Raw genomic sequence first — 15,203 nt, 5'->3', positions numbered from 1 at the left:
GGCAGCAGTAACTACAAAGACTAACACCTTTCTTTAAGAAATTGAAGCAGAAACATGGTTTTGGTGACACTAGACTGAAAACATTCCCAGGTAAGTAAAGCTTTTGGAATACATGCCTCATCAAGATGATTCTGCCATCTCCTTGTGTGAAACTTCAAATTTGTCTGGTTGTTTCTTAAGTTGTGAAAATGCTAGTTTAAAGAGGATTTACAATGGTTTAGTTCTTAGTTTTGCCCATTTCTTAAATTACTTAGACAAGTTTTAATCTGCAGAGGATACATGATTGTGCAGAATAGCAGTTACGTCCGTAGAAGAAAATAACTCCACACAAGATATAGGAAGCTATTTACAACAGCTAAAATTAAATATGTTTGTCTGCATACCCCTTCAAAAATTATGGCTGACTGCTACTCCCTCCTCCATAATCCTACATTATTAAACCTGGACTTATAGTTTATGGGCAAGCAAGGCATGGGTACTCTTGTTAAACCTTTTGAATTTATGCTAGAAATAACTTGCATACTGTGAGCTCCTTTATCTTTTCAGAGACACTACTGTTAAGTGGGCGGTTGTTGGAATAAATTTTTATCAGCCATGACTGTTTTTTCATTATAGCCCATTAGTATATTTGGAGTAACACAGCTTAATATGAAAGAAAAGCAGCATTCATACTTCAGCTTTTTTACTAAAATATTACATTTTCCATATACAATTTTATATAAAACCATCCATATTTTATACAAATAATCCAACCTGTTAGTAAAGTCAGTTCCATGTAGAAAAAGTGAGCTGCCCACTGCTCTGTATTTGATGTTTGCTTTCACTGCAGCATTAGTAATTTGGGAGAATGAAGTTGATTTGGTCACTTACAGCCTTTGAGATTTACAGGTCTTGGAATTGGAAGCAGCCAGTTTAGTTTTGGTATTAACTGGAGATCCCTTACTGCAAGGCAGAGTAGGCTGGCTTTAAATTCTGGGAGTAGGCACTGGCCACCAAAGTGGGTATGATGGGCATAAGTGGGATGATTTTGTGGAGTATTATAAAGGATCAGGTGGAAGAGCAATAAATGTTGGATGAGAGAAAAGGCAGACAGCACCCACCTCAAATTGTATGGGAATATGGCTTAATGAGAGTAAACCAGTCTAATATGCTTCTTCCATACAGACACAGCTACAGCTGGAACACTGGGAGCCTGGTTAAGGCCATTAATATACCGCACAGCTAAGCTGAAAAATTAATGCTTTTTATTTAGGGTATGGAGGGACAAGAGAAAACATGTTACTCTACATGGGTGTTGCAAAGTGCGGTGTCACATTTTCCATGCAGGCTGCTATAGTTATTTTTATTGAAATGGTGGCATTATTAAACATTTGTTCTTCACAGTAGTCATCAGTGATTTAACTGATGTACTGTGTTCACAGTAGACTCACTTATTGCATGTAAAACAGACAGTATTTCTACTGGCAACTGATAATCTGTATTTATGTATAAAATCTGGACCTATTCATGGAGGAGCCCAAAATACATAGCAGCTGTAAAACTAAATTACTATAGGCCCCCTTTGAGACAGCATTCCAGCGCCATTGAACAAGCCTACCATGTGATCCATGTCTCATTCAATATGCAAACTCTTGCACTGATGAAAAATAACCTTGTGGGCCTTTTATAGAATTTGGAGAAAAGATGGTTCAAGGCTGAAAAAACAAGATTTGGCTGTTGTGCAAACTAGGACTGATGTGGCGATTGCATAAAGTAAGTTTCATTTCCAGGTCAAGCCATTACAAAATCTAGTCACAGTGTACCTTTTGTATGTAGGGCACACTGGGTATTATAATGACCAAGGAACTGAAGATGTATTCTTACAGTATAGCTCCCTTATTCCAGTCAGTATTGGGAGTGACCATTCACCTCACCATGTCTTTCGAGCTTAGTGAGGAGTGAAGGGTTAGAGTAGCTCACAAGCTGCATGACATTTGCAGAACAATGACCAAGACTTGCATATTTCAGCAAGATCATCAGTGCAAACTTGTCACGCGAGAACCTAAAAAGTGCAATAGTGCACAAGCACGGTACTTGGCAAGCAACTGTTGCCCACCTTGTGTAAACATTGAGCTGAATAAACACAGCAGTCTCGGCTCATTTTAAATTCTCTTCTCCTATGTTTAGCAAAGTATTAAGTTATATAGATATTTACTTTCTGAGAGTTTACAAAAATAGTAAATCTTTGGATTTGTCCATGCTGCTGGCAGTCTTGTGATATTTATAGATTTATAAACTATCAGTTCTTTTTAAAGAATGAGAAACGACACTTTGCCTCTGCCCCCCCACAGGCGGGGTCCTCCAGCTGGGCAGAAGGGGGCAGACAGCCACGCCGGCCTGCACTGTTCGAGAACGAATATGGCGGCTCTCTCCATTCAGCCTGGTGTTTGTCCATCAGCTGCTGGTCAATGACCCTGTGCATGTCATCCTGAACACAAAGAGATACAAGAGTCAGTTTGTCAGAACTGGACCCTATAAAATCTACTGGCCAAACAGTAAAGCTTGTTAATATGAAGATCACAAATGGAGACAGGCAGAGTTAGGAAAAGGTGACAAAGAATGAATAGGATGTTGTATTTTTGAGGTACAATTTTCCTGAAATGTGGGTGTCTTTGCAACTCGTCTTGTGAGTAACAGAGGGTGAAACTCACAGAGGCATAAAAAGGAGTGTCATCCCCATCCTAACTCCCCCTGCTGCAACATAAATGTAAGACAAAATGAGTGGGGAAATCAAAAAAGATGATCTCTCTTTAAGAATTCCTCAACATAGTCCTTTAATAAGAAAGAGACTAAAAATGAGAACTCTGTGTTGTTCAAGGACAATTTTTGTTTGAGTTTATTCAGTCTAAATCATCTTCCTCAGAAATATGCAACTCCACAGCAATAGGTTGGGCATGAGTGGCACACACTATTTGCCTAAAAAAATGGCTAAACTGCCCTAATCTACAAGGTTACTGTGCAGTGAATTCTGAGAGAAGAGAATGGGAGGAAAAAAGTAAACTGAGAAAATATCTGAAATACACAAGGCTGAATCAAACAAATTGCTCATTTTTGACGGGGTAGTCTAGTCCTATCTGGACTCTACTAGCTGCCAATGGAAAGTGAGAAAAATGAAATGGGTACTTGGTGAAGTGATACATCAGCCATCATGGATGAGTTGGTAGGGTATGTGATGGCATATAAATGCTCACCTCGAAGGCAGGAGGGGGATTACCACAAGGCAGGAAGGATAGTAGCGGAGAAAGGCCACTAGATCAGAAACCACAGGAGCCAGATAGTAAAAAGCCCTGAGGAAGCAAACTGAAGCCGGGAGAAGAGACGTAAGAACACAAAATGGAGAACAGCCATCCATGCACACTGTAGAAGAGATTGATCACCATAGGTCCAGTGCAGCTTGTGTGTGTGTTGGAAAGATCCCAAGCCCATTTCCCAAATTTGTGCAGTTTGTTTAAAATTCTACTTTCAGCTGTTCTTCAGATGCTTCCAGTGAGAATTCAGCCAAAACTTCAGACACGAGTGACTAACTGAAAGCACGAGATGGACAATTCCGCACGCAACCAAATGAATGACAACATTAACACGTATTGTTAAAAGCCATGTTGTCAGTAGGAAAGTAGTAGGGCATGGTGGCTCTATGATATTGCTCCACCTATTACAGTGCAGTATGATCTGACTTTACACCTACCTGCCACGCCTCTAGTTGTTGGGATAGGTTCAGTTTCTGCTGGATGGCATCCAGGAGCTGACTGTTGAGGCTCATAATGTCACTTTTGCACTTGGCCAACTCCTTTTCTACTGCATTCTTCCTATTAAAAAATAAATTAAAACAAATTATTAAAAAAAGGAAATCAAGTGAAAATCCACTTGAAACTGGATTTTATATTTTTGATCCACAGGATAAAGCTTAAGCTTTGTTACTCTGTTAAGCACAATACTGCAAAATTGTGCAAATTCTGTAATGGAGAGAGCCCCAGCAGCTGTAGGGTGAAAATCAGACACAAATCCATGTTAACTGAATTTCTTGCTACCTGTGGATTTTTTGTATTGCCATTTCTGCACTTAAGTCTGTAGTTTTAACAAGGACATACAGCGAGTACTGCAGCAAACTTACTGTCATCAACACAGAGTCGTGTACTTATTCTTCAAGTTGGTTTAACCTATGATCACATTCAAAAAGACTCCAGATATAAATCACTTTTAACTGGTGCAAACCAAGGTGAAGTGCCAAAACATGGAACTTGCTGGGTCTCGGAACTCTGGTGTCATGCACAGTTGGTTTTCAAAATAAGTTTTTCCAAAAAAAAAAAAAAAAAAAAAAAAAAGTTGCAGTGGTGCAACTCAGCACTTTTTAAACTTGGGGTCATTTAAAAATGTAAGGCGGGGGGGAGGTGGTCACAAAAAATTGGAACAAATAAAAAAAAAAAAAAAACTTAGATGTGACTACTATTCACATATTTTTTTGTGAAGGCAACTGAAGACCTTTGTGCTGCCAGTCAACAGTATGGTGTAAGTGGGGATGCACATTAACCTGAAAGTTTACTTGCAGGCACATCTTTGATATATGATGGGCATGGCAAAAAAAAAAAAAAAAGTTTACTGCTGGTTTCTTATATCCCTAGACAGTTATACAGTGTAAATGGTTAACTTTAAGAAAGGACAAACAGGAAAACATGTCAATGCAGTGGATCTGGGCACACAAGGAAGTAGTAAAAATAAAACAAAAAGAGCAAGTATAATGAATCGTTCTTGCAGTATCAATTTAATTTTAACTTTAATCATGGTGAAAAGCAAACAGCTAATTTGTAACAACATTCTGACAAATGAAAGTATGAAACCTGTGAAATTAAAAGCACATTTTAATATTAGACAGGCCGAGTACTTAAGAAAATAGAGATCTGAAAGACTTTAAAATTTAAAAAACAAGAAAAAGTTTCGAAAAATGTGCAACAGTTCAGAAAAAATACCTAATTACTTCTTATGTTGTGTCTTTCTTAATTCTAAAAGCTAAAAACAAAAATTCCAAGACTGAAGAAGACCTTGTTTAGCCAACTGCAACTGAAAAATTGGAAACTGTTCACATAAAGCATAAGCACAAGCTACGTATAATTCATCACTCAAATAAAGAATTTTGGAAATTTGCAATGACCAGTTTTAGCAATGAATTGTGAAAACTGTAAAAATCTCTAAAATTTGTAACCAAGTTTGGACAGATGTATATAAAAAAAAAAAAAGATTGATGACAATATGCATAAAAACTTCAGCCATTAGATGGACATGCATGAGTTGAACATATTTTTCTAAAAATTTATTTTTTAAGGAAGAAGTTATGTAATGGAGTTTTTGTGTTGGCATATGTACTAACGGTGATGGAGTAACAGAATGGAATATGCGGATAACAGACATTACTTTTACACGGTGTGTCATTCATCGAGAGGCACTAGTGGCCAAGAACATTTCTTCTACATTAAATGCAATGCTGCAAGATGCTGCAAGTTATCAACTTCAAAGCAGTGTGCTTAATAGCGGCCTCTTTGCTAATTTATGCAAGGATATAGAATCTAATAAACTTTTTTTGCACAAAGAAGCAAGATGCCAAAGGAACAAACTTTAAGACTACTGAAAGAAAAGATTAAGTGATGCTATCTTTGTTGTGGGGGAAAAAAAAAAAAAAAAAACCACAACTGTAAAATCCAAATTATTTTCAGACAATGTTGGAATCTGCAAATTAACTTATTTGTCAGATATATTCAAGAAAATGAGTGAACTAAATACATCTCTGTAGAAGGAGAAAACTTTTTCTGAAAGGTAAAGTGCAGGTATTTAGGAAAAATAAACATTTGGAGAAATATAAAATAACTCACTTAGAATGTTATGTATCAACAACTTTGTCACTAAAAGCAATTTGACTATAACTGATCTTTCTGTATGCTTAGAAAAGCAGTTTAGAAAATATTTTTTGCAGATCTTCAAACTGAGCAATTTGATTTGGTTCAGAAACCACTCCTTGTACAAAAGTGGTTTAAGAAGAATTTGCCGAGCTTGCTAGTGATACAAATCTTCAACTTGAAGTTTGAAAAAAAAAAAAAAATCTTTGAATGGTTTTTGAATTGGAATTAAAGCTACATTTCCATGTAGTAGGCATTGACCGCTCTTCTACCATTTGGCATTTTCAACACTGGCTCTAATGAAACAAAATACCACTCCAGTCTTAAAAATATTGAAGTTGCTATGAGATTAACACTGATGAAAATTAAAGCTAAGATTTAATATACTGTGTCGTAATAAGCAAAGTAATCTCATTAAAAGCATTTATAATAATTATTGCTAATAATCTATTCTCATTTTCCTGATTAGGATCTTGGTGGAAGCAGGCCAAACAGGTCAACCCAGATTTCTCTGTCCTCAGCTACAGTTGCAAGCCCTTTTCTGGTGAATCCCCAGGCATTCACAAGCCAGTCAAGAGATATAATCTGTCCAGTGTTTCCTGGGTCTGCCACAGAGTCTCTACCCATCCTAACATGATGCCCAAACCACTTCAAAAAGCATAGGACTGTTTCCCCTTGTCACATGCTGTAGGAGGTACTTCAGAAACGTTGGGTAACAGGGATACTCTTGCATGCTATTTGTTCCCTATATGAATGCAGCGAGAACTGTGGTTGAATACTAGGCATGAAGTCAGATTGGTGCATTGTCGCTGTCAGGCTCCATTAAAAGCAGTGTCTTGTCACCATATCAGTTTCTGCTTTTCATAGATAGGATATTAAGGGATATTGGAGGATGTGATGGTGTCCAGCTTGGGAGGCCAGGGTGTAGTATCATCGCATTATGTAGCTACTATCCTCTTTGCTTCATGAAACTGTGACCTTCGGCAGGCATTAAAGCAATCTGCATGAGGAGTGTGAAGCTCCTAGGATGAGAATCAGCACCTACAAATATGAGGTCATGGTTTTCTCTCAGAAAGGAGTGGATTACTCTAGTTACGTAAATGGGATATAGTGGTTTTTTATATTATATATAAGAAAATTGCACCTCTGTCTGTGTCTAGGTTTTCTACCTTCTCTGATCCAAAATGGCAGATTACAAGACTGAAGGGCTTAGGCATGAAAACAAGTAACATTACCTAAATGAGCAAAGGTCACATTGAGTCATTTTAAATTCACATTTTAACAGCACAAATAAATAAATAAAGAAACCACAGTAATTGCATCTGACAACCTGAAACTACAGCTATCCAAGATCAAACTTCATACTTAATAAGAGATGTCTCTTATTATTAACAAGTTTCTCTTGAATGCTGAGTTGTCTGCTCTACATAAAAAAAATTCACTTACTTTGAGATTGCCTCATCACGGTCATGAATAGCCTTCTGAAGCTGCCAATCTGCTGCTCTTTCCTCAGCGGTCGTTTTGAGCTGCTCCCTCTCTTCTTTCAAGTCAATCATTTCCTGAGACATGAGTGTCAGCTATGAAAGATATGGAGATACTATATACTTAGTAAATATGTAACACTGCTCTAATTTTCAGCTTTGATGACTTTTTGCATATGTAGTTCTTGCATTCATGTGGCATACCATGTGGCTCAGTTGGACTGCTGACCACAACTTTACAGAAGAGTAAGTCACTTTGCCATCCAGCATTCCAGTTATAGAAATGTGTATGTCCAAAAAAATAATTTACACCTAGGGCCCAACAAAAAATTTTTTTCCACAGAAGTGGTCTTCTATAATGATTATAGTGAATGTTGCTAAAAAATGAAGGCAGTAGACAAAAAGGTTGTTAGGGACTTTAGTAGTTGCTTACAGGCAGCCAGCAGTAGTACCCAAAGCAACAACCCAGGAGTGTAAATCTGATTAAGGCAATTCCCCCCCCCCCCTTTTGGATGACTGTCACCATTTTGTGAACACAGATTCTTATTTAAATATACAGCATTGAATGGATGGGAGAACACTGCCCTGACAATCCCCAATCAATTTTAAGTGCAAGATATTTAATTCTAATCCTTCCAACCCAAAAGGACTACAAATCCCTTGTTACTTACATACATCTGCCAATTTACTGTGCTCCCTTTCCTAACAGTATTTTGAAGGAGAATAATATTATACACAGCAGCATTTTGCTACAACTTTAAGGCTCTAATGTTCCTACACTAATCACAATGTAAACACCTGATGCTGAAGTTGCAGAAGTTCCTCCTGACCCAAATGAACCTTTTGTTGCTCCTCTTCATTCTTTTCCCTCAGGACACGCATCTCCTCACTCATCTTTTTGACCTGTTCTTCCAAAGCATCCTCATCACTCCGACGGGAGCCCTGTGATAGAACAGGCAAAAATACCAAATGAACTAGAAATGGCAAATGAGCTGCACTGTGTCACACGAGATGATGTAGTCTGGGTTAGAAAGAATTATAGCAAGAGTGAAAACCAAGAGCAGCACTTACTGTGGATTCATTCCCGTCCAGCAAATTTTGAGTGAGTCGCTTCAACTCATGCAGGGCATTATGCAGGCTGCCAGCTGGGACATCTTTGGCAGACGAGGTATCGGATGATTCGTCCATTGACGAGTCAGTGGATAGGGCAGAATCTGTAATGTCATTGCCCCGTAGCTGTGAGCAGAGTGCACGGACTTGGCAGTAGGCTTCCCAGAGCTGAAGTCTTAACTGAGGAAGTAAAAATAGAGATATTAAAAAAAAATAAAAAACAAACAAAAAAAAAACGATTGCATGATTTGCAGGACTTGACCCCAAACTGTACTTTGCTCTGTGTCTGCTTTACCTGAATTTGCCTACTTCTTTTTCTATACCATAAAAGGACAGAGTGGCCTAGTGGCTATAGAAATATATTTGACCATGAAATATTGCTGATACGGCTTGAACATCTTGTTGGGCTTAAAGGGGCTGCTCTTAACTGGTTCAGGTCATATTTAACTGGTAGACACTTTTCAGTGACTTAATTCCTCTTTTTCATCTACTGCTCCTCAGGGATCCATTTTGGGTCCTATTTTATTCTCTATATACATTCACCCTATTGGAGCAATTTTTAGGAAATTTAACATTTCCTTTCACTGCTATGCTGACGATACTCAGGTTTATATTCCTGTCTGCAACTCTGCAACAAATCAACTCCACAACTGTCTGTCTGAACTAAGATCCTGGATGGCTAATAATTTTCTTGATCTGAATCAAAATAAAACAGAGGTGCTTATAGTGGGTCCATCAGCTAAAGCCCAAATTGGTCTTGGACTTCTCGGCTCTGTCTTTTCCAAACCTCAAGTCCACAATCTTGGTGTTACCTTTGATAGTAACCTCTCTTTTGAGAAACAAGTAAATTCTGTAGTCAAGAGTTGCTTTTTCCAACTTCGTCTATTAGGTAAGATCAAGCCTTTTTTATCTTCTAGGGATCTTGAGAAAGCTACTCATGCTTTTATTTTTTCTCGCCTCGATTACTGCAATTCGCTGTATTCTGGGATTAACAAATCCCTGATACACAGGTTACAGCTGGTCCAAAATGCTGCCACTCGCTTTCTGGTTGGGGCAAGAAAGTAGGACTCCGTTTCTCCCATTTTAGCTTCTTTACACTGGCTGCCTGTCAGTTTTCAAATTGATTTTAAAATCTTGCTGCTAGTTTTTAAATCTTTATATGGGCTTGCTCCTGCCTATTTATCTGAACTGTGTGTTTTACACCAGCCATCCAGAGTGCTTAGATCCTCTGATCAGTTGTCTCTTGTTGTCCCTTGTACCAAGTGTAAAACAATGAGGGACAGGGCCTTTGCAGCTGCTGCGCCTCGCCTGTGGAACTCTTTACCTCATCATATAAAGGAGTCGTCTACAATTGAACTGTTCAAAACAAGATTAAAAACTCATTTCTATTCACTTGCATTCCGTGACCTTCAGTAATACTGATGGTTTCCTCTTTGTGATTATATAACATTACTTCTATTTTTTATGTATACAACATTACTTCTATTTATTATGTATTTTATTTTATTTTATGCTCATATATTTTATTTCTATTTATGTTTTATGTTAATTTGTTTTGTTTTTCTTTTATTCTATTATTGTAAAGCACTTTGGCCACAGCATTACTATGTTGTTTTAAATGTGCTATATAAATAAATTGACATTGACATATGTATTACCGAAGGAATCAGAAAGAACAACTATGCAACTCTTGGGCTTCAATCCCCACTAAAAACACAGAGACACACACATACAGTAATCCCTCGCTACTTCGCGGTTCACTTTTCGCGGATTCACAACTTCGCGGATTTTATATGTAAGCATATCTAAATACATAACGCGGATTTTTCGCTGCTTCGCGGGTTTCTGCGTACAATGGGTCTTTTTACTTGCTTCCTCAGTTGGTTTGCCCAGTTGATTTCATACAAGAGATGCTATTGGCGGATGGCTGAGAAGCTACCCAATCAGAGCACGCAGTTAAGTTCCTGTGTGCTGCCGATTGGCTCAGCGACGGAGTGTTGCATTAACCAGGAAGTCTCATCTCACTCATTCATCATTAACGTGCTAATGCTTCAGCACCAACAGAAGATGCAAATGATTGCAGAAAAGGTAAAAGTTTTGGATATGTTGAAGGAAGGGAACAGCTACACCGCTGCAGGACATCGATTCTTTTTATTTAAAAAGGAGGAAAAGCATATAAGATCTACAGCCGCAGTGTCCTTTAACCAGGGTGCAAAACGAGTTGCAAGTGGACGTGATAAGGCAGTAGTCTGGATGGAATCTGCTTTAGGAATCTTTGCAACAAGGTCGACGACGTCATGACCGCCTACAAGCTGCTACGTGTACTTTGTTATACAGTAAGTGTAAACTTATCTACCGATTTCATATTGCTTAGCAGTTGTCCCTGTTTTTAATAGAGTAAATGGTGGGTTGTAAACAATACAGGGAGGGTTTAAAAACGTCCAAATACACGTTAAATAAATAAATATAGTGTCCCTACTTTGCGGAAATTCAGTTATCGCGGTCGGCCTTGAAACCTCTCTCCCGCGATAAGTGAGGGATTACTGTACTTCTATTTATTATGTATCTCATTTTTATGTTCATATATTTTATTTCTATTTATGTTTTTGTTGTTTTGTTTTTCTTTAATTCCATTTTTGTAAAGCACTTTGGCCACAGTATTACTATGTTGTTTTAAATGTGCTATATAAATACATTGACATAATGCATTAATTTCATTTTAAACGTTGCAATTTCTTCAATGTAGCCATTAATGTAAGGTTCTAAGCGAGTCTCTTAAGTCTATAACTAGAGCATTTGCTGGTTAAAATAACTATTTTAGTGAGCCATTTTTGATTCAAATGTCCTCTAAATACTACAAATATTTACTTAAAACTTTGGGCTGTTGCTAAACACCAATCACACTCGGTTATAAACAGAGTTAACAATGAAGTTATCAGCAATCTGATTCTTTATCTAGAAAAGAGTATTACCACATAAATAAACAGTATCTTCTTCCTCTACCACAACATTAAGAGAGTTGGAAGATTACTTCCAGCACATCTCACCACAGACACTGTCTGACTGCAGCTTCCACTTTTGGAGACTTGACTCAAAATCTTTTACAGTGCCTCCAATCCTGCTCCAGTCTAGGCCCCAACATCACAATTCCATTTAGCAAAAATGGTGTCCTGCGGTGGGTTGGCACCCTGCCCAGGATTGGTTCCTGCCTTGTGCCCTGTGTTGGCTGGGATTGGCTCCAGCAGACCCCCCCCATGACCCTGTGTTCGGATTCAGCGGGTTGGAAAATGGATGGATGGATGGATAAACATCATATCCAATTGACTATATCCCAATTCGACAACAATCCAAAAGTAACCGATTTGGGGTTTGTGTAAGGAATGCTCCTATCCCAACCCCAAAATATCCCAGCATTTCATTACCTGTTCTCTCTCCTGCTCCAATTCCTCAGCCTCCATGCTCTGCTCAATCTCAGAAAGCAACGAAGTAGATGTGGAACCCAGACTTCGCAGGCTCCGCTCCTCACTCAACTCCTCCATTCGAGCTGCCAGCTGCCGGTGAGCAAGACGCACTTCTTGAAGTTCTACCTGGTTCTGACGCAGCTGCCAACACAAAAAGACTGTTGTTGAGTACCAGAATGTGAAAGCCTTCTCCAGTCTGCGGTGTTCACAAGGTTAGTACAGAAGCACATTATGAAAACAGTTTTACCTTTGTCATTATGCAGAACAGTTACATTCACTTGGGGTATGAATCACCTGACATCACCACCTCCAAGGTTTGAAACTAACCAAAATTCAGCAGCATCTCCCGCCGACCATGTGAGAATATGGAGGAGTCATTTGTGTGAACCAAAATCCCTATTGCATGGCAGCTACACTTATGCCCTCAGGGTAAAGAATACTGGTGAGGTCCAATTTGTTGCTTGCTAATTTGTACTGAAGCAGACAAGAGACAGAAAGCATCCATTGATAAGATGTACAGTGTAAATTAGTGCATACTTCTTTTAGTTAAGAAAATGGAAGACTCCATTGACATAACCAAAATTAAAAGGGAGAACCAAATTAGGGTTGCAATACCTAAGCATATGTTTCAACAACTGTAAAGAAAATTCAAAAGCTAATTGGGTCTTATATGCATCATTTCTTGAAGAACATTCCCAATGTCACTTGGAGCAAAGGTACTTAATCAGAATGACAATAACACAGAGGGTGCAAGATCTTGCATCTCTCTCCACAAGGCCCCAGGGCTGGGCTGATCAATTAAGTTGTTATACTGGATTCACCATCTACTTTACCTGCTCACATGAAAGTCTATACAGTCCTAAATTGTAACATTCCTCTCAGTCCTTGACTACAATATTAAAGACCAGGGGCCTCATATATAAATGGTGTGTACGCATGAAAATGTTGCGTAAGCCCGTTTCCACGCTCAAATCGCAATGTATAAAACCTAAACTTGGCATAAAGCCACGCACATTTTTACGGTAGCTCCAACCCTGGTGTACACAAGCTGTCCGCTCGGTTTTGCCAACTGGCGGCACCCAGCGTCAAAGCAATGCTTTTGCTCCAGTGTGGTTTCCCTTTCTTTTTAGATCCACACTGGATCAAAAGCACTGCTTTGACGCTGGGTGCCGCCAGTTGGCATTATCAAATACACCGAAATTAACTGCATATTGTTAGTTTAAGGCATCCAATTGTAATTAAACTGTAACAATAAAATGGTCCACGGAATGGCCAAACTATTCCAAATACCATAGCTGCTTTAGCGTTTTTACTCTCACTGCACCACTCTGAGTAGCTGATTGGAAAGAGAATTATCGGTATACAGAATCAAGCACACACTGCCTCAGCCATTTCGCTATTTGAACTGCTCTCATCCGACAAACGCTTCAAAGCCTTTCCTGTACGGACCTTGCTTCAGAAACAGTTTCATCCCAAGAACTATAAATGCACTCAATCAATCCATCAAGTGCTCCTTATACAACTGTTTGTACTTACAAGTACAATTACCTCACTGTAAACTTGCAATACAGTTATAATATTGCACAACCTGCGCCACTTTATAAAGCGCGTATTTGCATATAATGACGCTATCATTTTTAAGATGAAATGCAGCAAAATATGTTTATTACATTATACAGATAAAATGTTAACATCCTTTAAATAATCTATATTACTAATTAAACATGTGAGGACACTGTATCACAGCGCAAGCGACGAGCTGGCACTCTGATTATTCCTGCCTCGCGCTGTATTCTTGCTGGGGCTGGCGCAACACTGGAAAGATAGATAGATAGATAGACAGATAGATTGAAATATCTTTGTAGTACATGTTTACTTATTCTATGTTCCTTAAAAGTTTTGAAGAATCAAGAGTTCTAAGCTTACAGATGGCTTAACATCTATTACAGAGCTGATTGTGTGGCGATTAGTTACTTGGTGAAAGAAAAGGAAGGACAGGAATTGGGGGTTAGTATGTTTGAAAGAAGTACTGCTGCAATAAACTATTTCATCGAAGGTCACGCACAGTGCAGCAAGCATCCTGCAGGAGGCAGGAACAATCTGGACCAGGCGCCTGCTCGTCACTATCACTGTGCCACCGTGTTCCCATGTTTAATAACACGCTTTAACTCCTATCACCATGAAAATGATATCATGTATACATCTCAGTATTTTAATTATTCAGAGAGCTGTAATATTACGAATGTAATGAATTATGTGTCCTGTCGGAGGAAGATAAAGCCTGTTTAAGAAACAGGTAGTGCACATAGAGCATAAAGAAGATCAAATACAAAACAAAGCATTTAATGTGCTACTTTAGTTATGATGGGATTTGAGAAACTAGTAAATTAAATGATTTTAAGATGAAGTTTATGATGTTCTACTTTAATGACAAAATAAAGTACGTGATTAAAGTGGAAATTCTGAGATTAAAGTTGGCATTTTGTGCTCCCCCTCCCCCCCGCCCCCAATGTGTGCCTATTTTTTTTTTCTCTGTACCCTAATATACTTTCATATGACACTCAGATGGTGGGCTACAGCTTGCCTTTTCACCGCGACTTTGATATCTGACCGCTACTTTTTTTTTTTTTTTTTTTTTTTTTATTTCGGGCACTGTGCAACTTAGTGTCGAGAAACTCGAAAGTTCAACTTCACAATGTCACTCGATCAACTTCCTTTTGTTGATTATATCACTGTTTAAACCAACAAATAGTAAGTTTTTCTTTGCCTCCACTTGGTATTCGCTGAAATTCTTCTGTTTTCCCCCGTGCTTTTGCCATTGTCTTTTCACAGATGGCTGAGCTTAAGGGCTATTTATATTGATTTGCATATTCAAAGAGGTGTAATTCTGGGAAGAGTTGGGACAGTACAGCAGGCACATGCACGTGCGTTACATAAATTCCGGTCAGCGTGAAAAGTATCAGAAGAACGTGGAAGTTAGCGTTCGCAGATTTACGCACCTGGATTTTTTGTGCGTACAAACATTTCCGCTTTTGTCCGTACGCAATGTTATAGTGTGAATTCTACGCACGGCATTATACATGAGGCCCCAGGTCAGTACAAATGAAGTTGGGAGGGAATTAAATATTCATTTTAACCAATGCAATATTGCAACATATCCGTTAACTACATCAAGTGTGTTCAAAATTATCAGCATTTAATTAGCATTACTTAACTAACCAAGCAGC

At 38.5% G+C, this 15,203-nt stretch overlaps 1 protein-coding gene across 4 annotated transcripts in view; it reads right to left on the bottom strand.

The window, feature by feature from the left end:
* Positions 1-1,229: 1,229 nt before the first annotated feature.
* bicdl1 (BICD family like cargo adaptor 1) overlaps positions 1,230-15,203 on the bottom strand; it is a 52,139-nt gene continuing 38,165 nt past the window's right edge. For 2 of the 4 annotated variants that reach the window (XM_051920975.1, XM_028824563.2), the window contains exons 5-10: positions 11,938-12,117; positions 8,477-8,695; positions 8,204-8,347; positions 7,371-7,501; positions 3,725-3,845; positions 1,230-2,467 (exon numbers count right to left, since the gene is read on the bottom strand). In XM_051920975.1, the coding sequence (XP_051776935.1) occupies positions 2,279-2,467; positions 3,725-3,845; positions 7,371-7,501; positions 8,204-8,347; positions 8,477-8,695; positions 11,938-12,117 (984 nt within the window). In that variant the 3' untranslated portion in view covers positions 1,230-2,278. Of the gene's footprint in view, positions 2,468-2,897; positions 3,340-3,724; positions 3,846-7,370; positions 7,502-8,203; positions 8,348-8,476; positions 8,696-11,937; positions 12,118-15,203 lie in introns of those variants that run through there. The other 2 variants (XR_007933841.1, XM_051920974.1) reach the window with 2 other exon arrangements.

This window comes from Erpetoichthys calabaricus, chromosome 18 (assembly GCF_900747795.2).
Source record: "Erpetoichthys calabaricus chromosome 18, fErpCal1.3, whole genome shotgun sequence".
NCBI classification, from domain to species: Eukaryota; Metazoa; Chordata; class Cladistia; order Polypteriformes; family Polypteridae; genus Erpetoichthys; species Erpetoichthys calabaricus.
This window is presented reverse-complemented; position numbering and strand designations above follow the sequence as displayed.